Here is a 25,000-nt window from a genome sequence, read left to right as displayed (position 1 = left end):
CACTCCTCTCACTTCCTTATCCTCCCCCTCCCATGCAATTCCTCTCTTCTCTTACCCGCCGGCCTTTCTGACTTTTTTGACAGTCTGAATGAATGAAAGAATTAACAAATTAATGAATAGTCATGTGGTAAATGAATGAATTGTTAAATAAATGAATGGGTGAATCATCAATCATGCCATGAAAGAATGAATGACAGAATAAATAAATAATGAAAAAAATAATAATCAATCTTTGTTCATTATTTAACCATAATCACAACATGGTTTCTCAACAACTCTGGAAAAAAGCAACACTTGCACTTCCTATGTTCAACCCATTATATTATATATTATCATATCATAAAATCTTGTTTTGTGAACAAAAACAAGGCTGCTGCAGACATTTCTCAACGTATTGAAATTTGCTTTCAAAATTACTTGTACAGTATATTATTGTGTGTATTCTTGATCAAACAGATTTAAACCACAATGTCACCAATTGTTCTGCTGATTTAAACCTCTGTGCCAACATGTCCTCGTGTTGCTCCCTAAGATGCAGCCTTTATAAGATAAAAGCTTGGCCCTGTCCTGCCATGCTCTGTTCAGGCTCACTCTGTGAGAATGTGACCCTATGCTGATTAATCTGTTTTTAACTATGTCTGGCCCAATGCCAAAGCCACAGGCCCACGCTCTCTCCCTCTGTTTTTTATTCTGTCGTTTCTTTCAGAGCTGGACACTTGCTGGGGACGACAGTTTGCCCTCTCTGATGTAAAATGTTACCCTTCAATACAAAGATTTTCTAGTCTCCTCTAATAAACCCTCTCATTTAACAAAAGAAGTATTTATTCTCATCTCCATAATTCCAATATACTATCAAGCTCTATTCTGTGTAACTCTGTTAAAATCATTTGGTTCAACATAATTAAGACAACACTCTATTCGTAGTGATGACTATTACAGTAGGAAGAGTCCTCATTTACATTTTTTGACGTTTAGCTGACCCTCTCCTCCATCACACACATCCTCAACATCTCTATCCCTCTTTCACTCTCCTCCCCCACTCTGTAGCAGTAATACGCCTAGCATTGCATTACAGTTTCCATTCATCCATTCCTCTCTGATCTTCTCTGTGTGAATCCGAATCCTGCGGTGCCCGCTGGCCAAACTGCCCTGAAAGCTAGAGGCTAATACTCGCCGGTCACGGCTGACTGCTACACTGTGGAATATGTCCACCTTAGTAATTGTTGTGACTGCCCCAATGTCATTACAATGGAGGAGATGAAAGCCTTGAATTGCGCTCTGTGGTTATAGTAGTGGCCACTTTCACAGACTGGAACAGAGCAAAGAAAGCTGGATTTGTGACTTTGTGATTTGAAGGTTTGAATTTTTTTTTCCGTACACGCCACTTTTCCTAAAAACACAGCCACCATTTGTCATTCAAACTGATGTGGGACAGTAGGACTATCTATGTGTGGCTGAGCTGATGTGACGTGCTTTGCTCCTGTTGAACGCACAAGGGTCAGGATGAAAATACGCATACACACACGCGCGCGCACACACACAGGGATGTTCCCATAGCCTTTCCGAATGGTTAGGCAATATCTCTCATTCTCTCTGTCGCTCTCACTCAGTCTTTCTTTCACTCTTACTCACTTCCTCTCCATTAGTTTTTGCCTTCCCTCCCTTTCGCCTTTGGTCGCTCCATGTCTACTTTCCAATTTTCCTATTTTTGCCTCCTCATGTCTGCCACAAGGTGAGGGCGAGCAAAAAAAAAAGAGCTAATAAAGTACAGTGTGCAAGTGTGAACCTGCCTTTGTAGTGTTGGGCTTAAACTTATGCAGGAGTGGCGACACACCAGAAACTGTTAGGAAGCAATAAAAGATTTTAAAAGACTCAACTTTAATTTATCAGAGCACTATAAATTAAATTAAATGGAATTAGTATTAAAAAACAGTGAAACAAGCAAAAGAAGATGATCATAATACAGGTAAAACAGGTGGATAAGAGGAATAAAGACCATAATTTTTCACGGATTCAGAGAACCCAGGGGACAGGAAATGACAGCGGCAATATTGAGAAGAAAACCTAAATCATGTTCTCATTCTAGCTAACCCAGCGTTAGTTCCAGCTACCTTTAATGAGCAGATTCTCCCACCAGAACAACCAATTAAGGCTTCTCATTAGTGGGTCTGACAGAGCCGCCACTGTTCTACACATCCTGAGAGTCTGAGAATGGACATGGCACTGATGATTATAGATAAACTATACACACAGAAAGGGGCCCGACAGGAAAAATACAGCAGAGCGCTATACGTGCTCACTGCTGGCTTCACCTTATAGCTTTCCAAACAATCCTTTCTGATAAAAAAAAAACGTTATATTGAGTTAAAACAAAAGTTACACTGAATATTCTTTGTTCTGTATGGTTATATATCGTGAAAGATGTAACCTACATTGAAATGGATTTTCTTGTACTTTACTGCAAGTGCACCTACATGTGCAGCTGTATCACCCTAACCTGAAAACCTGTAACACAATACAATAAACGACAATAGCCCTGCAGAAAAGAATGCCATTGTGAGGTGTATAATGTTCAAGTGCTGTTGAGACTGTGTAAGGAAATCAACTCTATGGTACTTTTGGGTCCACAGTCTTTGCTGTTGCTCTACTGAACTGCATTATGTGGTATATATTATATTACATGCTGGTATTTATGTTACTCTGCTTATTCTTTTGCCCTTCTTAAAGCAAGATTCAAGCTCTGTTTTTCAGCTATTTCTTACTCTGTACTTTTGCCTCCATGATCAAACTGAACAATGACGAAATATTTGATTGTAGAAATGTAGCGTAGGCTGGCCATGTTTGACACACACCTATGTCAATAATCCATAAAGCGAAAAATGATAAGACAAGGAAAACTGGCATTAATGTAGCTCGTCGGCTGGATGGCTAGAAAGATGATGACTGTATTGTATAATTTGCTCCGGTCCACAGGGTTTCTACCTTGGCTCTTTAAGACGTTTAGGCCATAACATTACCAGTGGGATTAGCTTTATGCAGAAAGTTTATAGTCCCAGCCTTCATGCCCAGCATTGACATGGAAAGCAACTATAAAGGCAAAAATATTTTAGCAGTATATCTGGGAAGTTAAACATGATCTGTTGTTTTTAGCTGCCATACTCGGGTACTTTAGAAGTTGTTCAGGGAGAAATCTGACGCTGGTTTTTTACATCATCATTCACAATCCAACACAACTTTTACAAGTTTTAAAATCTGTACACACCACTATACATGACATTGCCCCTGCCCTCGTGTCCTTCATTTCTATCTAACCTAGCTTCTCTTCCCTCAGAGGAGAACAGACAAGAAGGCCATAGGCACCAAAGATGAGTTGTGCTGATTAAGGTGATGAGTAGTTGGCCACACAGACACATAGTTAGAGGTAGATTTGAGAGTGATTGTTAGTAGCATAAGTGCATAGCTAGGTGCCCTAATATTAGTCTGTCTGTGTCGGTCTCAGTCATGGTAATGTTACGGCCCCACATCAAACACTGAACTGCAAAAGGCACCCAGCAGAAAGTTATTAATAAAATCAAGTGTGATTGTTCAGAAAGAGACAAATTTAACAGAAACTGCTTGAAAAGTAACAAGTCTGACAGTGGCACCATACAGATATTGATTTAATGCATTAGAATGAAACCAGTTAATGTAATCAGTGTGTTTGCCAACTGCCACAGGCTTTCTACATGTCAGCACAATCTCAGCTCAGTCCAGTCTGTCTGTTAGCTTGTTGGCCACAAACAAATACACACACACACACACACACACACACACACACACACACACACACACACACAAAGTACTTTGTGTATTCAAAGTCATGTCAGCAGACAAACAGTAGTAAGAGTATTATGACAAAGTAAGATATTTTAACAGAAACGGAGGTACAATGGGGGAAGACCCATCAAAATTGAAACATCATCCTTTATTTACAGGGCCAAAATAAACAGCAGTTCAACTGATGATTTGCGCTGCTTATAAAGTAAGAAAGGTCAAAGATTTTCTGAATACAACCTGAAATTTTGAAAAGTTGCTTCCTTTTGCCTGATTCATATCCATCTAAACTGAAGACTCCTTTCTGGATGGTCAGACTCTAAGCAGTTTAGCACATCACTTTAGGCTCCTTATTCTTTAAAATATATTTTGATTATAGATTGATACATAACAAATAATGTTATCCCTTAATGAGGGTGGATGCTCTAATATCCCACCCCGTGTTTTATTTTACCACTACAACTGCAGAAGAAGCCCATCCTTTAAAGTCAGAGAACAATCAACCTGCATGATCTAAACATCTCTCCAACATGAAACCATGTGAAACTCCCCTGAAAATAGTAAAGAGTCTCGTCGTGTTGCTGCTCCACGAAGCTCTGCCCGTGAACACAAGGGAATGGACACAACAGTAACATCGCTATGCAACAACAGATAAAACGGCTTAAAATTAAGCGAAGTCGTTGTTCACAACAGCTTAAGGTTTTCAAACAACCACCTAGCTTCTGCTTGTTTTGTCGATATCAGCTGCATGAATTGTCCCTCAAAAACGGAGCCGGATGTCTGTATAGTCTTTTAAACGTAACGATTTACCCTAGCATGTTTAGAAGAGCCAGCCGCCGACGGTAAACTTACCGTTAATGTAACGGTAGAATTCACCTACACCAGGAAATACAACCGCTGCCCGTAACGTAACGGGGTCTGTTCATTCAGAAAAATACGGCTTGTAAAACACGTGAGTTAACGCCTGTTTCACCTAAGCTAACTGTTTCCGCGAAACCCTGGATGCTAACCACATTAAACTCAACCGAGCGAGATACAGCGGGACATGAAAGCAGTTAAGGTGATGATAACAGGGATAATGTGGGAGAAGATAGGCGCCATGAAGCGCCTTACAACGAAGGTATGATTACAACTCAGATTTCAGTGGGCAGCATGGTGTTTGTTTAACCATACCCCCCCCCCCCCCCCCAAAAAACTGTTTCTAATTATTCTAGTTGTCACCACAGGTTGAGTAACTATATTTTTACCGCAACAAAATCGACTACATTAAACGCACAATCCCAAAAGCGTTGAACCAGCGGCAGTCGCTGATGTTAAAATCACGTGATTTAAAAAGGGGTAAAAATTAACGTTACCTGTTGTAATTTCCAACGATGCGTAAGGGGAACTTTTCCAAACGTGGCCTCTCACTCTGTTCTCCTCCAAAAAATAACGTACGTCCCACTATCTCAGCCTCCCAAAAAAAATCTCCACTACAGACCACACCGACAATCTGGCCAGGGCTCAAGGCAAATGTGTCCATCATCCCCAAGACCCGCCTCATACAGTGAAAAGCATCTTTTAGCCGTCCCTCATTGGCTCAGAGGGATTACTGTATTAGATGCTGAGATGTGATTGGTAAACCCCGTTGTCCGTTCGAGTCGGAGGGACGTTCGATGCAGATGTGGCAGTGGTAGTGTGGCGAGGTAGCTCCCTCTAGTGGCCAAACAGGGTCACTTCAACATGTTTATAGTATTTAATTTTTTTTCCATATTTTTCAGTCCAGAATTTTCTTGGACCAAAGTTGTAGCCACCATTGGAAAAGGAATTTGGGGAAGTGCAAGTTCGATTTCATCATTTAAAGTTACATGTTCCATTTTCTTTAACTTGTGTTAATTATTGACATCTGTTTGTTTGATTTTGTTTTTTTTTTCTTTTGTTTGTGTTTTGTTTTTTTGCAGACTGTGGTAACCATATTTTCTCAACCCAGCCATTCCAGAAATTCTAACCCCTCTTACAGAACTCACATTAAACACTCTGGTGATTAATCTACAGTGTAACATGAGCAGTGTAATCCTAACCGAGTGTTTGATATACCCTGCAGCGCAGTGACCTGTTTATGTAGCTACCTTTGGTTCAGTGTTCAGTGTGGGTCACAGCATAAAAAGATTTTTTTAATTTCTGAGCACAGATGAAATTAAGGCTTTTAAACTCTACACAGTACACACTTACACACTAAGTGATTATTTGATTATGTTAATAACCTCTTCCACGCTCAGTTATTCTTTCTCTTCTCGACTCATTCTCACTCTTGAACACGAACACGCACACACACAAAGGACACACTGGTCACTGCATTACATAAGGCATGGCTGCTGCAACTGTGCACACACCCACCCATACCCAGATTACAGAAGCTCAAGTAATTGGCTTATAGTGTGAGGCAGCGTGGAGATTTGACATCTAGAAAAGAGGAGGAGTAAACAACCACACAATAGCAACACTAATTTCTCACAGAATAACACACAACTATAGGAGAAAGTTTAGTAAGAGACATTCTAACATTAAAATATTTTGTGGAGTGAAGTAGCAGAAAGAAGTATTTTGACAGCAAACAGATAAGAATGACAGTCAGCCATCACATTTTGCAGCCTGAGGTGGAGCCAAAGCCATAGATTGTGTGTTTCAGTGGACTCACCATAAGCAGAGAAGCCCGGATCCAGCAGAGAAGCAGACCACAGCAGGCCAGAAGAGCGTGCACACACAAACACAGAGGAATGGACGGGCATAAGTACAGAAAATCAGACATTGCTTCGAACCCCAGGCGTTATTTCACATCACACCATATCAACATGTTTATTTTATGAACTGCATCTGCTACAGCTGCATGCATTACATGGATCTGCTTAAAATCTACTTTACTACTCTTTGCTTCTTTTATGATCCCACACTTTATGATAAGAATGAAAGTGGGATAAAATGATTTGATTTTAATCAATGACAGTATTCATCCAGTATTCATCAGTGAAAGTGACACAGCTGATTCCTGTTCACCCCTGACTCCCGAGCGTCCAGGACAGTCACGAGTAAAAGACAGTAAACCGGAGATCGAGTCTCTTGCATGACAGCAAACAGTCTGGTATTGATCTAATTCTATTGACACAATATCCACGTGTTAGCAGAGTGAAAGGAAACACAGCCACACTGGGACATTTAATTACACATATAATAGAGGGTTAAATGACTTAAAGTCACTTAACCTCTGTGGCCAAAGTCTTCGACCCTTCAGGCTCACCAGTCCTTAAACTGAACTGCAACTTGCTGAGGAGGATGTACTCAGAACATCTTGCTCTTTATCTGTCTCAGTCTGGATCTTAATAAAAAAAATATATACAGAGTATTTATGGAAGGATATCAGTTCATTGATTCTAAAAATATCCTTGGAGCTAGAACAATCTGATCACCATTTTCAGAAGCGAAAGTCAAAAGAACAAAAGCTCAAACTTGTGATCATCAAAATGAAAAATCTGCTCCATAAATGGGAAATGGGCAGGCAGTTTGTTTTTGTTTTTTGATATCGTATACCTGCCTGTACCTAACTGTAGAGTATTGATATTACCTCTTGGACAGGTAAGTGTACCATAAAAGTTTCTCTTGGTCCTGTGATGGTTCATTATCCCATTCATTTCAGATTTTACAAAGAGATCACCACTAATGATCACCACACCGACGACAAAACTAAAACATATGGCTCTGCTATTAGTTAATCCATCTATAACTCTAAGAACAAACAAAAGAAGCTGTACCTGATTATCAGAGGTGCCATTCTGCAGAAATAGTTCCCACACTGAGATTAAGACAGTCTTGACTCTACACTTAATCAGCCTGACCTGATCTCTCTCTCTTTCTCTTTCTCTCTCTCTCTCTCTCTCTCTCTCTCTCTCTCTCTCTCTCTCTCTCCTTGCTCTCTCTCTTCTTTGCTATGTCTGTCCACCTCCTCGTCTTCTCTTTCGACCCTTCATAAACCACTGAGTGTACTATATATTAGCCTGCAGAGAAATCATCACTTTGCCCCTATGCTGGACTGCCTATAGACTCACAGTGTGGACCTGATCAACCAGGCTCCCAGTTTCCTCGCTGTAAAACAACAAACTGTGCCCCTGTCAGTAAGCTAACAGGCCTGACTATCAGAAACACAGTGTGCACCAGCCAGAGAGCTTTAGTCAGCTAGCTGTTCGGTTTCCCATGCAGGCATGAGATCAAGCCAGTACAGATTCTCTGGAGGATTAGCAATGAGTCCTTCTGAGGGGAATTACCCTGACACAGCCATCTGGACAGCAAAGCATTGCCCACTAGACCAGCTAATGTCCAGCCAACTCTGTGTCTTCATCTGAGGAGTCAGCTATCGCCCAAGTCATCCCTCAACCCTGATCCGAGAAGCCAAAACCATTCAGCCCTGTACCTCAGTGTAAAAGCAATAGATTATGGCCCAGGCAACAGTGTACTTTGATTCAGAAGAAAGGAAACACTTAAACTATCAATTACTAGTACTATACAGATAGGATGCCAAAAATAATTTTGTTTTCATCTTTTTGTTTTCTTCCTGTTTTTGCTTTTAGAGCGTGTTCATGGATTTACAGTGCCATGTAGCTCACTCATCATTAAACTTTTGTGAGCCATCAGTTGGACTGATCCATGAAAAGTTCTCTGACTTCATTAAAGTGCAGTCAGACAATGTCACTGTACACAAACAACATTGCATCCTCACATTAGAAAGTTCAACTGAGTGAAACCTACTGTTATAAATCATTGTCTGGTAAATCATGTGTGTTGAAGGATGAAATTACTTGAAACCTTATTTCCTAAAAAGATTTTCCTGTATTAAATATTCAAGCAGTAATGTTTGGAATGGTGTGACAGGTGTGTCTTCTACTGTCTTCATTACCCTGCAAACAACTGCTAAGTGTCCTCGAAAACCCTGTGCAAGTCAAAGTAATTGCACAACAGTGAGTGAAAGTAGTCATATTACGCTGAAGCAATACATATTACCAGTGAATTTAGCTATTACACAAAAATACAGTCTGTTGTAAGACAGCAGAGATGCAACATGCTTCTAAAGGAAATGCGTGTCTGGTTAAATGTATTCACCAGAAAAACACTGAAACTCTGATACCTCAGTTTTCATAAAATAAAACAACCATTTCTGGTCAGCAGTGGAGGAGATTGCTGCCAAAAACATAATAACACAACATAATGCACACCAAGCACGCACACATGCATCAAGCTGTATTTTACCTGACAGCCCGTTTGATAACCAGCTGGATCTTGACTGGACTGAGTATTCCCCTCTATGACTCTGCTCCTCTTGCTCTCCCCTATCTTCAAGCAAAGATAGGGAGCAAACACCAAGACAAAAAACAAATACTTCTCTCTCTGTTCCCCTTTGTTTGTTTTATGTAATGTCAACCACCAGCTCTCCCGCTCCCTCTGTACACGTCTTTGTGTGTGTGGTAACTCTAAACTCCAGGATCAGGTGTCAGATAAGGAAGGGAGGAAGAGAGAAGAAGAAAAATAACTTCTTAAAAAGAAACAATCTGATGGACGGATATATACAAAGACAGGACTGATAGTCAGAAAGATTAAGAAAATATGGAATATTGAGAGAAGAGAAGGCAAGAAATAGAGAGAAGGAGTTTTCTGCAGGTTGCACCCATGGGTGGCACCTTTACATTATCACTGGCAGTAAAGGGGACAGGATAATAAAAAATTTGTTTACTCTGAAACTCGTTCAGTTGTCACCTCACATTTGCACGAGTATGCATTTAATTTTAAGGTTTTGGCTATGCGTGTGATTGTGTATGTGTGTGCACTTGGTCTGCACATAACAGCACAGAGCCATTGTGCATGCCAGTTCATAGTTTGTGGTTTGAGGTGCTGGCCACTTGTTATATTGACACATGTGCACACACAAAACAAACACAGACTTTGGTTATTTCCCTGTTTGAGCTTTCTTAATTCAAGAAATAAGAAAGTAAAGAACTTTCACACTGGCACATAGAGGGGACTCACTTACATCCCAGGTTAGGGGCAACCTGACCTGGGAATTACTGTCCTCCAAAGAGAAAAAAAAAGCTTAAAAAGCCCTAAGAGAATGACAGCCTAGGTTTGAGTGCTCCTTAATGTATTCATATTTACACTACAGGCTGGGGACATCTGATGGTGAATTTTTGTCTGGCACATGCAGCTACTGCATACTTTATACAGTGTGCAGTAACAGGTGCAGGATCTTTAATTATATAATGTTGATTTTTGACTATAATGTACTAATTTTTCATTATTTCTTTTTGTTTCCTTAAATAAGTTTAACTAAATTCCAGGGGTAAAGAACAATGGTGGTGATGGTTCACTGTCAGCCCATGATGCATGATACTGAGGGACCACTAGAGGACAGCAGCTCCTCTATGTATCACCAGGGTCCCGTCTGAATCCATGACAAATGAGGGAAGAACTGAACTTCAGCTTCACTGTAGTTTGGCCAAGTGTGGTAAACACATGAGTATAATCTTGAAAACACGGTGATGAACGAGTGCAGATTCTCTTTATTTAAGAATGAAGTTTTGAATGACTTTTGCTGTGTGAAGAGCCCTGTTTTTCTCATGTGGTGGACCCCACTGGATGTGGTCTCATTTGTTTGGTTTTGTTGTTGTTGTTTTTTTTTTATTCTTTCACACGCTACACAAAGCCACACAGTCATACTTAAGTCAATACTTAAGCCTTCCCAGAAACGTGAAGAATTTTGTGTTTTTCAGACCAAGAGAGCAGAGAGGAAAATTCCCATCTCAACCCAGCTTAGTTGATTATGTACATATTGTATGACACCCAGGGGCAAGTGTCATAAAATGACCTTCTAATGAAAGTAAATCTTAAACAGTATTACAACACTGCTTAAAACGTTGCCAGTTTTTTTTTTTTTGCTTAGAATTTCCATGGAATATAAACTGACGTCCTTAAAATTTGCCTTAAAATGATAGTTTCTCTTTAACTTTCCATCAGTCTCAGTCATGATTCCGATCTGAACTTTGATAAGCAGATGAAGAACATTGTGCAATGTTGTTTCTTTCTGTTAGAGGCTATTTGCCAGTAACAGTTTAGTTTTCCATCAGTTTTATTCTAAGTCATCTTCGAAGTTGAGGAGGCGCTATCCAGATTGTTCCAGCAGCCACCTGTCGTCCAGACTCTGCCCCCACACATCACAGACAAACTTGACATGAGTGATTCCCGTCTCAAGTGGAAACACTGGAAAGTGTCTCATCGTTCAGTATCCATGGTAACGAGCTGATCCTTTGCTGCAACCTCCACAACCAAGACAGAAGCCTGATTCTGATGTTTTAATGTCTACCATGGTCTCGCGTGGAGGTTGCACTGTGACTTCCTAACACTATTCCCAACATCTACAGCACATAATACAGAAGAGCCAAGTGATTTAGCAATAGGTTCTTCAAACCACTCGTTCGACCTGATAAATACATCCACACCTGTGGTCAACAACTCCACCCCTGATAAAAACAAAAAAAGTCGTATCTCAGGATACTGAGTTATCTGATGGTGTACCATGACCTCTTTGAGGCCAGAGCCCTTTTATGTGGCCTTCCTAACTCCTTCCTCATCTGAGATTTTGTTAATGCAGCTGCAGATGCGACAAGTTCTCTCACTTTCTCGTTGGGCTACCCTGAAAGGCCCAAGTGTCCTGGGATCTCCCCGTTCAGATCTTGAATTTGGCAGCAGTACTGAATCAGTATTTGTTTGAAGCGGGATTGCTCACAGACAGCAATCTGCTTCCCTGCCGCATTCAGATGTATCAAAGCTATCTAATTTAAGATGTGGCTGAGTGATTAATCTGTTAGTTTCCAGATATTTATCAAGGTATTGGGTAATTTTCCAGTGAATTACATTTCAGGTGAACAAATACCAACACAATTTTATCATCTTGAACTAAGTTTGAACAAGATTTGATGTCTACAAGTAAAGTTGCTTTCACAGTCACTCTGTTCAGTATAATGTTCCAGAAAGGCTATATTCTTGTTTGTGGATGGAGAATTAATTTTACTACTGTTCCATCACTAGCTATATTCAAATCAACAATTTCCAGTAGTGCTCTCTGCACTGGCATGTAAACACAGTGTAAACAGATATTTATTCTTGGGCACATGGAAACAAACACAGACAGGTTTAAGCTCAATGACTTTCACCCACTTTAGGAGGTGAAAATAAATTAAAACTCATTAATTAACCAATCAGTTTGAATTAGATGAAAAATCAAAGTACCTTCCTGACTGAAAGGCACAACCACAAGTCTGGAGAATCTCTGCCATAGTTAATAATGATAAATAATAGTAATAGAACAGTAATAGAACAAGGAATAGAAAATAAATAGAATAGAATAAAACAGAAAAAATATAAACAGAACAGACACAGACACGTATCATATATTCAAATGTATTTATCAGATAAGCACAGACAGGTTAATGGACAGTATCGGTTCACATTTGATTCCAACTCATTGCTGCTCTTTTCAATTAAGCTCGCGCGCGCGCTTGTGCATTTTGTGTTTATCTGAGGGTTTCCCCGCACTGCACGTGCGTGTTCATGCAGGTGAAGCAGCGCGCGCACAGCTTTTCAGTTTTTATCCTTGCAGTGAACCGAGAGAGAGAGAGAGAGAGAGAGAGAGAGAGAGAGAGAGAGAGAGAGAGAGTGTGTCTTGTCGCTTCCGGCTTCAAACACTCAGACAAACAGCGCTTTACTATGAACAGAGAGGTGTCGAGCAACACGCATGACAACAGAAACCTCCCCTAAAACTATTTATCCTGAGAACAAACCGTGACAGGATTTCGCTGGTCGGCCTGAAAAGCTTTTAAGTTCTCCTGAAATAACCAGAAAGGGGAAGAAAAACGTGCTCGTGGAAGAGAAAGACATTTTGAAATGTTCTTCTTCTGTGTGAGGAGGATTTTTTTTCTTTTGGTGAGAATGTGAAGAAGCGGACACAGGGACCGGCGGCAGCGTCGAACAAGTTCGTTTATGGGAGAACACAAAAACACACACAAGAGGAGCAGAGAATAAGTTGTATTTGTGCACAGGGAGCCGTAACTTGCTGTGTGTTTTTGTGTGTGCGTTTCGAGTGTCAGACACACAGACAGAAGAATCATCCTCGGGTGATTGCTGTTTCTGTCTGGCTGTAATATCACTCAGAGCAATAAAAGTGTCCCGGAGAAGCCTTGGAGGAGACGGGACGCTGCTGAGGTAAGACAACCCAGGGCCCCCTGTCATGTCAGGACCTCCATCTGAGCCGCTTATTGTTGTTGAATAAAGTTTATTACACGTTAATAGTCCATCTCTAGTGCAGATGGAGAGGTAACAGTGAAAGTTGTCAGGATTATAGGCCTAGTCATCCTCTTATGTAAGTGCAAGTGTGGAAATGGGGAAACCAAACTATTTGAGGAGTTTAAAAACTTTTTAATCCATTTTTAAAAAAAAATTAAACAGTTGTGTTTTTATTACTTGAAAAGAATTTAGTCCAGCGGAGTCTTATAAATTTCCCCTTTAATAAATGCTTTATGATTAAGGTTGCACTCAGCTGCTTTGCAATGATATACTGTACTAAGTAATGCTGTATATTCATTTTCAGTCCACAATGTCACTTAGATAAGGTTAGAGCTGGACAGCAATTTATTGTGTCTGAAACCAGAGATGATTCCACTTATCAAGTCTAAATTATTTTGAATACCTTATCTAATCTGTTTGGGTTTAGGTGTGAAAAAAAACTGTACTTAACAATAGTTATTTATTTTGAAGAAGTGAAAGTTAAATATTGACTGTCAAATAACTGATGCTCAGGTTCTTACAGATTCTTTACAAATTTGCTCTGAAGCTCAGCAAATGTTTTGCACACTGCTGTTTGCTCATAGAAAAGAGAGGAGGAGATAGAGGATTTGACAAGACATATGTTGGACATCAGCTTAACAAATTATTTTATCAACTTGAAACCAGATCCAAAGTAGGACCGGCGACCGGAACCTGACCTTTGCCTAATGTCAGCATGATAAGATCGCATTAGACTATTAGTTATTTCTAAGTCACCAACTAATTGTTATTTTTATTATGGAATAATGGGCTAATTATTTTTCTCGATTAATCAGTTCATTGTTTGCTCTATAAAATGTCAACATCAAAGTAATTTTTCAGATGTCTGCAATGTCGGCTTGTTTTGTCTGACCGACAATCCAGAACCCCAGATATTCAATTAACGCTGATATAAAAGAAAAAACAGTACATCCTCATAGTGGAGAGGACGAAACAGTCAAATATTTGTAATGTTTTGCTTAAAAACGACTTAAACAAATAATCCAGATAGTTGCAGATTACTTTTCTATCAACCAAGTAATTGATTAATTCACTATTTGCTGCAGCTCGAGATGTTTCTAATTCTGTTTAGGTTTATGTCCCCCCTCAAGGACCTCTTGAGACCTTTTTTCCTTCTGGGGACCACTGAGCTTTAAGTTTGGTTCTTGGTTTTGTGTATTCCATCTGCTTAAGGTGGGTGATATGAACAAAACGCTGTCTGTATTGTCGCTTGTAATATAGATATATACTGTGAGGTAGTGAAGTTTCCAGAAATTCTATTGACCAGCTTCACATATTAATGTTTTTTTAACTGGACGGGAAAGTGTGTTTTTGGCTCATCTAGACAAGAACACATGGTCACACTGATGTATGACTTATATAAAAATCCACTATTTCCTTAAATTGATCGTGCTTATAGATGTATGACATTTCCCACAATCACTTAATACACCCAGAGATTTAAAAACTGTAGTATTAACAATATGGCAAAATCTCTCACGGTAGAAAAATGTTTACCATCTCCCTGTAATGTGTTGTCATGTCAGACTAGACAACCATCTGCTTATGTAAATTTAAAGGAACAATCATCATCAACACCTTCTAAACTTTTAAGTCAGGTGAGTTTTTTTTTTTTTTCAGAGAACTGTATTTAGGTTTATTGCCCACTTGTGTTGGCACGTGGACAGTTTGAATACTCCCACTCAATCTGACTTTGACACTTTGAGGTAGTTTACGTGTGCTAGCCAGTATGTGTTTAACTTTTGCCCCATTTTTTATTGCACTTGTCACTTTTGTTGTGCTAAAGGTAGTATTTTTTTTTTATTATGATTGTGGCATATCAGTGTAGTACAAAGTCATAGTCAGGGTGATGGTTTGCTATACCGTCCTGCTTCGTGACTGTTGTTAATTGATTCTAATGTGATATCTTAAAAATGGTTGGAATGTCAACATAGTGTTCATGGATAGTTAAGCTTATTTTCTGCAGACACATTTATCGTTTTGGAAAATGTTATCTTTAAGGGAGGTGGAGACATGTGGGCACCAGAGTGGGATTTAGGAAACAAGATGTCTCTTTTCTAATGCCTTTGCCTTTTCCTGAATGTTTTCTTCCAAGAAATATATGGTACCTTTTTTTGAGCTTGTGTGATGCAGTGGATTTCCTCTGTTGAATCTGGTCCTGCTTTTGGCCCAGTGAAGAACCTTTAGGCGCTAAATAGACCATGACTAAAAGTTCAGATAGTCCAGGGTTTAAACAGTCACCTTTTAATGTTATATACATTATATCCTTTGGTGATCCCAGTGGGGAAGTTGGGAAATCTTTGGGATGTAGCTAACCATGTGCAGCATGCAGTGTGAAAGTGCTTCTGGGTTCCCAGTGCTGCTTCATTACAATAACTGAGCCATTTCACTGAGAGTAGATCCACTACTTCTGCATGAAAGATTCAGAATAGACGACTGAACCAAAATAGCCTGTAAACACCTTTCTTTCCTTCCTCGCTCTTCATTCTTTTGCCCAGCTCTCTCAGTCCTGTCCCGCACTTTCTCCTTTCCTCCCTCTTTCTCTTTCTGCAACTTCCCTCATCTTCTGTGGGCCTTTATGGTGTTTTCATTTAATCATTTTTAATGTTAGAGTCTAATGACCGCAGAGAAGTTATTATACAGAGTGAAAAAAGCAGCACTGGTGGTTAGTGAGCTACTTGAGAGACAAGCCATTCATGATTGTTTCCTGCCTCTCTCTAACTGCGTCACTCCTCAACAAGGAAATCCCATGTTTACCTTGTAGTTCGTGGCCTTATGTCTTAACTTATCTGGAATCAAAACACATCCCAGGGCGGTTTCTGGCAGCTCAGCACATGACAACGATGCCGGTATGTTTGAGCAAGCCCGAGGTCTGGAACTGAAAAGAATTTCAAAATCTCTCATTTTCAACAAAGTAGGAGCTTCAGTTTAATTTTGCTGTCTGCTCTGCAGGACAGAAGTGATTACACAGTGTGAAAAAATATGCATGTGTTTCTGCCTGTTTGGCCATGCTGCTCTGCAACACACACATCTCATTTCAGTGCCAGGGTTAGTGAAATATTTTGCTGTATGAAAAGAAGAATTACTCACTACTTCATCTAATGACGAGATGATGACTGGCCTTTAAAATTTCACGATTTAAAAAAATGTTTTTCCTTTAGTCCAGAACGGCATGTCTGGACTACAGGAGTATAGCTGTCCACATGCTGATTGGATGTTATACAAAGCAGACTGTAAGTCAGCCAACTCTGGATAATCTGTCTGAATCAAATACAAGCTGCTGAACATCACTGCAGTTGGTATGTTAATGCTTAATAATTAAGATTTTTTTCTCTTGGTCTGATCAAGTTGAAACTCAATCTGCAAACCCGTCAATGGAAAATGAGACGGTTCTGCGAGTGATGCGCACTTGACCACTGCACGTCAAACACCAGTTGTTGCACTGTGAAGCTTATTTGCATAGCTTATTTCAGAGCAGGACGTGATACTACAACCTGTTGCTCTTGTTCATAAACACGTAGAATTTGAAGCTAACCACATAAAGCACTAAAATGAGGATCAACAGCTATATTTAGCTGTACTGTTACTGGAGCCTGAGTGCATCCATCTAATTCATAATAGCATATTCTTGAGTGGCGTCTTGATTTAGAGGCCAAAATGACTGGTTTTAGTTCTTGAATGTCTGTGTCTTACAAGAGCACTAGGTCCATGCTCTGTTGCACAGCTAAAATAGAAAGCCCAGTACACGAGTGTTCTTGAAAACCAACTTGACTAGTTTATTTTATTGAAAGAATCATCCCTCTGGAATTATTAAGAAAAGAAAAAGCACTATAATGACTTGCAGTTACTTGAAACAAACTTGAGAAATCAAAGTAAAAGAAAAAAAACATGCTAGAGGGAACGCGCTGTGTTTTGCTCATTCAGCGACTCTGGGTGTATATGCACATCTTTATCTGCATCTCTCGAGGACGAGGAGATTCCATAGCTGAACTGTAGCCCTCCATCATTCTCCAGCTTTCCTTCTCCGTCTGTGTTTAATTGTGCTGCCACTTTTTTATCTGAGTTTGCCTCTCTCTCTCTCTCTCTCTCTCTCTCTCTCTCTCTCTCTCTCTGCCTCCTTGCCTCACTTTCCCTCCGCCTCCTGCCCTTTCTCATTCTCCTTCGTGGAATGTTTCTCTGTATCTCCATCTTCTTGCCCTTTTCCATGGGCCTCGCTCATTCATTTTCTCCCTGAAAGAATGTTACCTTGAAGTTATTTTATTTTTAGACTGAAGCAAATTTCAAACAAACAGGAACGAGCAGAGCAAAAGACTGTGAGAGTTTAGTCTGGCCACCTTGTTGCTCCCTTTTAGAACAAAGGTGTGTTAAGCAGGAAAAGGTTCATACAGTTAAATATGTAAAACTCTGAAACGTTTCAAAGACAGTCTGGGGTAGAATTACAGTCTGGGGTTATGTAGCTGGATAGGAGGAAAGATGATCACCTCTCAGAAAGCCAAACATTGGGCTCGGTAATAAAACAGCTGTTTGATTCAAATGAGCATTGTAAAAATCTCCGCTTTTATGGAACATAAACATCAAGGCAAACTATTTGCAGTGAGTGAAACATTACCTTGCTCATTTTCATTTTGATCAAATATTCATCCCTCTATCTCTGCCTCCATCTCTCTGTCTGCCTCTGTTATTTTTCATTTCTTTGGTTTTAATCCCAGTTTGAACAATGATGTCTTTTATGGGTTAACAGCAGGACTACATGAATAATCGTCTTTGTCCATGACGCACTTAGGAATGGCTTTTCAGGAATGGAAAATTGGACTTCCACTGTCTGTCATTTTCTAAAACCTTTGACATTTTCATCTTGAAGAATGTTGTTGCCATTTTGACTCTAATTACTTTCCAGTTCATTTGTCCTGCCACTTTTTAAATGATCAGACAGGCAAGATACTGTGTAATGAACTTTCCTGGCCTTTTCTTTTCTTTTTTTTTTTTTTCATTTTTCAGTGGTGGGCTCAGCTTTTCTAGCAGTGTGGAGCTACTGCTGCTGACTGAATGCAGAGCAAACATTGAAGGCTGTTCTCCGGACCTCCCTGAAGCTTCAGGGGAGATTGTCAGATGTGGACCCAGCGCTCAAAGCCCCTGGCCTGGCTGCGGGGATGGCAGCCTCTGCCCTGAACCTGAACGGCCTTGGAGTCATGAACAGGTGAGCTGTTTTTAGACTGCACCGTTTTCCTGGAGAGGTTACTGGTAGTGGAAATGTATGCTTTAAACATACTTACCATATGGTTTGTTGTAGCTGAGAATCTGTTAGACTGGACTGTGTTTTTAACACATAAAATATCCCTCTGTCCATGTCAGTACTTACCAGTCCTATCACTTAGACTTGTTCTATTATGGGACATTAACAGTGTTTAAAACCAACCCTGTCCTGTCCTCTTTCCTCTCCACAGCAGTAATCAGTTTCACACCCAGCCAGGCTCCTCTAGTACCACCTCACGAGCTAGAACCAGCCCAGTCGCCCGACCTGTGCTGCCGGTTCCAGATCGGAGCACCTACTGCCAGTTACTGGGTGGAGGTCTTCTTAGCCCAACCAGCCCTAAGGTAGCTTAGACACCACATCCACTTTTTATGTGATTTGCAATTGTTATGCCTCCGCACTGGTGATAGCTGTGGCCCGAGGCATTGTGTTTTTGGGTAGTCCGTCCATCCGTCCTGCTCATATATTAAAAAAAAAAAAAAAAAACTTCACTCAAGTCTGATAGGGTGTAAGATAAAACGATGAAGTGATGACATTTTTTTATCCAAAAGGTCAAAGGTCAGCATCACTGTAATCATAATGTTCTGCAAAAACACTTCCCTGGTCATTATTCAACGCCATAACTCAGGAGCAGAAAGGGGAGATTGTGACCATATTTCACATTTGGTCAGATACTGAATTTGAGACACTAATCTTGGGTCCCTACCTTGAAACTGCTGTGACTGTATTGATCTTCTGTAGCTGGCGGGTTGAAGATGTGTGTGTAGCACCCGTGTTTTAGAAGTTGTAGCTTCTTTGAACCAACATGCATGTTTGAATCACTGTCTGCTGTCATGGCTACAACTTTGCGTTCTGTCAGATTCAACTTTATTGGCCAAGCATGTGAACACATACAGGGATTGTACAAAAAAATCCAGCTCAGTGTGAATTAAAGGCTAAACTATGCTTTATCAGTGATGATGAATGCATTCTAATTGATTTAACTGTTACTGTTAGCTAATATTAGCAAACGTAAGATAGGTGTTGTTATATTGTTATATATAAGCTTATTTATATGATGCAGTTTCCACTAGTATGGTAAAAGTTACATAATCATGCTTTAAAGGAAATACAGAAATAACTGGGAAAAATAAGGGAAAGAAATATGAATAACTGCTTTTGTTTGTACTAGTAGTTTTTGCAGTACTTTGCCAAATAACTGAAGATCATAGTCTCTCAAGCAGTGCAATAAGGTCAGTTGATATGAATGAATGATTTTTGAAGTGCTTCTAATCCTGTGTTGTTTGTCTGGTCCTAGACAAGTCCCCGAGCCCTTGGTCAAACCTTTGTCTTCCCCCCTTCATCCTCGCTCTGCCCCAGCCCCACCCCTCGTGCTCGCTCCCCCTCCCCACGAAGCCCGGAGCTTCTAGGAGTCAATGTGGGGCAGCGGGTTCGACGCCTGAGCTCGCCCGGCGGTGAAGAGAGAGGGGAAGGAGACGGGCAGGAGGAAAGGGGGGGAGAGACGGGAGGGGGAGAGAAGCGAGAGGAGAGGAGACGCCAGGCACAGCTGCTGCAAATTCACAGAGAGCTGCAGAACGTTGAGGTGATTTCACATGTGCCTCACCTCTTTGTCTACTCAACTGTATTTCTCTACTCCTGTCTTTTTTGTCTCTTTCTTACTTTCTTCATCTATGTCTCTGTCTTTATCTAAAAATGCAGTCATTACGCAATATAGAGCAAAATATTAAAACTCTGAAGGATTTACTACTTTATTTTGAGTTCTTGGGCAAGTCAGAACAATGCCTGCGACTCTCACCCAGCTATAGGTGATGATCCCAAAATTCAACTGTTGCTCAAGGTTTGAAAGCTGAGAAGAACAGAAGGAAATGAGGGTAAACCACAGTTTGGACTGAAGCTCATATTCAGCTGTGTCTTTTACAGCATGCTTTTATCTGGTATGAGAGCTGGAGAAAGTAACTTGTAGAAAATGAATGCAGGCAGATTTAAATAAGAGACGCAGCTGTCATCCTGCAAACTCCAGAAATCTTGTAATCAAATCCATGTGACTTTTGCTTCCAAGGCTTGAATTGTTTCTACTTTTGTAATGTAAATAAGTATTGTGTTTTTTATGTTGTAATGTTGGATTATCCAGTGTAGGCCAACCTGCATTAGAAGTCACTGTGCAGACAGTCACACACTGAATTTGTAGCTTGCCAACAGTTTTTTTTGTTTTTTCAAAAGTCTATTGCCAAACAGGGGAGAACACTAGAAACCGTTGCTGTGTCTCTAGGTTAAATCTCTATGTGTCTTTCAGGTCAAGGGAAAAGTTGGCATGTTTGAGGCCCACATATCGGGGAGTCGTGCCCAGGTTCTTAACAGCGAGCTCCAGCGCAGCCCTCGATCTCCAAGACGATCAACTAGCCAAGCCCCTTCCCAACCCAGCCAAGGAAACACACCGCTTAAATGCCCAATGACCCATCCACAAGAGAGTCATGCAGCCTCTGTTGTCCAAAATGGTAGAGAAAGGGGGGAAGAAATAACGACAGGAGAAAGGAGAGAGGGAGGAAGGATGGAAGGCGAGAAGGACAGTAGTGCTAGTAAAATGAACACAGAGAATAACACACTGATTGGTCAAAATGGCCGCCATTCAGAAACAACAATGCAAACTCCCTGTTCAGAAGGACCGTTGGTTGTTCAGGCATTAAACCCTGATGCAAACACAGACAGAGAGAAAAAAGAGGGAGAAAGACTGAGAGACGAGGAGGGAGAAAAAGACAGAAGGGAGGTAGAAAACAAACAAATGCTGGAAGATGAAAGAGAACGGACAGAGGGAGCGGTGAGAGATGAGAAAGATGACTGGATGTATCCTGGGATGCTGCTCCAGACAGAGGCAAACAGGTTGGAGGCTAACCCACAACCCGATGCTCCGTGTCAGGCACAAAGCAGTGAGAGTGCCCCTTGTTTGCTGGACATCACAGATCAAACCTCCAACCACTCTGCTTCCATCCCTCCCTCCATCCCTGCAGTGATAATAACTGACCACGGTTTGGAAGGCCAGCCTCAAACTTCTGATGGCTCAGACCAGGGATTATCCCGCACCCCTAGCCCCAGTTCTAGCCCTGTCCCTGGGCCATACTCATCCACGCGCTCCCTCAGAAAGCTGTCGTCCTCCTCTGCCTCCTCGGCAGGGTTCTCCTCTTCTTGGGAAGAGTCGGAGGAAGATATTTCCAGTGATACTGAGAAAGGGGAGCACCTTCTCAACCCTGCACTCCTCAGTTCTCAACAGAAAGCAGTAAGTACAACCAAGTGAGCGTGTGTCTGCTAGTGTGCGTGTCTGTATCTGTATCACAACCTTCAGAAGGGCTTTTGTAGTTTTAAAAGACAGTGATGTTTGAAAATGCATTCACCAGGATTTCTATTTATTATACACATGGTAAGAGTCAGGGAAATAGATGGATTATTTGTAAAAGCCCCACTTTGCAGGAACTCTTGTGGCGTGGCACCCATTTGGCCCAGACTAACGACAACTATTTGATGTATTGCTGTGAAATTTTGTACAGCCATTCAAGTCTGCAAAAGGTGAAGCCTGCATACTTTGATAATCCCCAGAGCTATCAGCTGAGTTTTTATCCATCCAGTGAAATATGCCAGTATCTACGACATAGATTGGCACAAAATCTGGTACAGACATGCATGAATCCTACAGACTCTGGTGATCCCCCACCACCATGAGGTTGTCATTTGTGGTTTTCAGTGAAATATCTTGGCAACTATTGGATGGATTGCCATGAAATTTGACACAGATGCTCTGTGAAGATCTGGGAAAGAGTCCGTCTTGTCCCTGTTCCTGATTGAGGCTCATAATGTGTGTCTGTCAGTGTGTATATGTGTGTTGAGTGTTTGAATGTGCCTGTGCATGTTACTGGGTGCTCTTGTGTCAAATTGGCCTGAGCCTTCTCCCTGAGTAATGGTTGACATTCACAGTAACAAAGCTAGCTCTGTGCCCCGACCTGTGTGTGTGTAGGTGTGTTTTTCAGTGTGTGGGTAATGTGAGGGTGTGTGTGAGAGAGAGTGCGGGTGATAGAAAAAGGGAAAGCGAGAGAATTTGCCAGTCACACACACTTAGGCTTTGCCTGTATTTGGATGCAGTTCAAAGAGGAGGCTGAGTCCTGTTTGGGTATGTGTGTGTGTAGGTGGGTGGGTGGATGTGTTTTTATTTGTAGCCAGCATAAGTTCGTGAGGCCATCTCACTTCTGCTTTGAAACATGATTTAATGCGGGATTGTATAACTGATTTTACAAGAGTTTCTTAAACATAGTGCCAGTCCCAAAAGTGTCCCTTTTTTAGGACTTCTTGCTACAGAAACCATCGTGAATCTTGTATGCAGCAGCAGAGAAAACTGAAATATTCTTGTGATGACCACATTGTAGAGCAGCTAACCAGTTCATCCAGTGATTTTTCACTTTGTGTAAAGTGATGGATGCGGCTTTCTTGCATATTGAATCAAGTGACCCATCCCTAAACCAAAGTCCCAGCTCTCCCAGGTAACACGGATCACAAACAATTTGTTTAAACGACTTGGGCTGGTGGATTTGAATAGTGTTTGTATTGCTCTTTGCATAGCTCCGGCCATTGTTTTTTTTTGTTTTATCCAGGAAAAGAAAGAAACGGAAGCCACTGATGGATGTTGCAGGTGACTCAAGGACAGGGTTTATAGTTACTAGTGAAAATCTGGATTTCCCCCATCATAGCGCATAGATGTCAGACATGAGGGTTATTTGTGTTCTTGTCTGTAGCTTGCCTGCTCTGTAGTTTTAAGGAAACCTGGTATATGTGTGCAAGAGGCAAACATGCAGAAACACATAAAGCATGCTTGCTCGTGTGGGAGGTATGTAGGAGAGAGGAGAGAGAGAAGAGGAGCGATACTGAGAGAGGAAGACAGAGAAGAGCAGAGTGAGTTTGAGAGAGAGAGACAAAAGAAAGAGCACAAGAGGAAAAGTTGTAATATGTACTGTATATTAGCCATGTTTTCTTATCTTCTCTCGCTATTTATTGAAGGAGTGACTCGACTTAATTTGGTTTATAACAGTCTTATAACATTCCACGGGATATTTAAACATGTACCGGGAAATACACTGTTTAGCTGTGGTGCGACTGTATACGCAGACATCAATGTTACAGAGAAAGATAGAAAACAAATGGGCAGGAAAAGAACAATTTTCTGCAGGCTTGGTAAAAAAAAAAAAAAAAAAAAAAAGGTACAGTATAAAACCAGTGTCTTCTGCAGAATGCATTTATCATGTTCACAGGTTTACATTTTGTATTTAAATGAGCTCACTGTGGATCGCGTTTGTTGTCCTGATAACTGAATTCACCATTCACAGTATTTTTAATTAATTAATGCTCCTCTGTGTTATTTATCCAAGTAACACACTGACATTTTTTTTTATAAACAGTCAAACACGTCTGCTTTGTTATGGCCTCTAATTTCTTTTTTTTTTTTTTTTTTTTTTTGTAGAGTGTACATGTTTAACTGGTAGAGACTGGAATACTGAACAAAGCCATATATAGACACTACTTGGTTGATCTTTTGACTGTTGGGCATCTCTCCAAGGTTTGAAGGCACATATGTGCTGCCAGTGTTTTCCTAGTTCTAGTAAATTGGCAGCGAAAGGGCACCTGCAATAGATTGGCATCTTGGTTTTTCTTTTTCTTTTTTTCTTTCTAAAATTTCAGTTGACTTCTGTGGAATGAAAAAAGAAGAACCTGCCAGTAGCTGTTATGTATTTTGTGAGGTGATACACAGTTTGAAACCAAACAGCTACAGAGGAAATCTCATAGGCACTCGTGGAAATGCAAAACACTTAGGAAGTAACTGTTTTATTATATTAATAGTCAGAGTCTGGCAACTGCAGGATTTAAGACAATAAAGAACGCTTGGCAATGAAATGACAAAACTTCAAATCTATCAGAACATCAGCCTGGCTGAGTAACATTAAACTGAAAGTTCATGTGCGTAAATGTATTTGAAAAACCACAAATAACAACTGCGGGCTACATCAGTACACTTGGACACACCTTCAACCAGTCATGCTTGACTTTACATTACATACAAGTTTCCCTGCTAGTAAATTTAAATCCCCTCATTTCTTTATATTAAACGTTAGTCAGATAATCAATTATGACCTACAGAAAATTAAATCTCCAGATAATTTTGGTATTCAATTAATTTTTTATCTTATTTCTCAAGCACAAATGCCAAACATTTCTTGGTTCCATATTCTCAAAAAAGGGGATATGTGCCTGTCCGCTGTTTTATATCAAAATAAATTGAAGGTCTTTCTTCTTTGGGCTGACAAAAAAACTGCAATTTAAAGATGTCACTGTGGGGTATGAGTACTAATTATAAGTAGATTAATTGTTAGTTGCAGCTCTAAAATAATTATCAGCATTTTTTACACACCACAGCTAAAGCTAACTCAGTGGTTCCTGTTGCTGTGTTTAAAGGCCGATGATGTACAGAAAACTCCAGCATCACGTTTCAGCTTTTAGCCAGACTGA

General features: G+C 40.5%; 2 protein-coding genes across 10 annotated transcripts in view; one reads left to right on the top strand and one right to left on the bottom strand.

Annotated features, from left to right (window-relative positions):
* epb41l2 (erythrocyte membrane protein band 4.1 like 2) overlaps positions 1 to 9,156 on the bottom strand; it is a 51,241-nt gene extending 42,085 nt beyond the window's left edge. For 7 of the 8 annotated variants that reach the window (XM_041065144.1, XM_041065148.1, XM_041065146.1 and 4 more), the window contains exon 1: positions 5,169 to 5,300. The gene's annotated coding sequence lies outside the window, so the exon portion shown is untranslated. Of the gene's footprint in view, positions 1 to 5,168; positions 5,301 to 9,087 lie in introns of those variants that run through there. The other variant, XM_041065145.1, reaches the window with a different exon arrangement.
* A 3,438-nt stretch (positions 9,157 to 12,594) lies between these two features.
* The window catches only part of itpkb (inositol-trisphosphate 3-kinase B), a 27,350-nt gene continuing 14,944 nt past the window's right edge, over positions 12,595 to 25,000 (top strand). The window contains exons 1-5 of one of the 2 annotated variants that reach the window (XM_041064517.1): positions 12,595 to 13,089; positions 18,208 to 18,406; positions 18,657 to 18,804; positions 19,758 to 20,042; positions 20,754 to 21,731. In XM_041064517.1, the coding sequence (XP_040920451.1) occupies positions 18,360 to 18,406; positions 18,657 to 18,804; positions 19,758 to 20,042; positions 20,754 to 21,731 (1,458 nt within the window). In that variant the 5' untranslated portion in view covers positions 12,595 to 13,089; positions 18,208 to 18,359. Of the gene's footprint in view, positions 13,090 to 18,207; positions 18,407 to 18,653; positions 18,805 to 19,757; positions 20,043 to 20,753; positions 21,732 to 25,000 lie in introns of both variants that reach the window. The other variant, XM_041064516.1, reaches the window with a different exon arrangement.

This window comes from Toxotes jaculatrix, chromosome 19 (genome assembly GCF_017976425.1).
Source record: "Toxotes jaculatrix isolate fToxJac2 chromosome 19, fToxJac2.pri, whole genome shotgun sequence".
Classification (NCBI taxonomy): Eukaryota; Metazoa; Chordata; class Actinopteri; family Toxotidae; genus Toxotes; species Toxotes jaculatrix.
The sequence above is the reverse complement of the archived record's forward strand: the minus strand, read 5'-3'. Positions and strand labels throughout refer to the sequence as shown.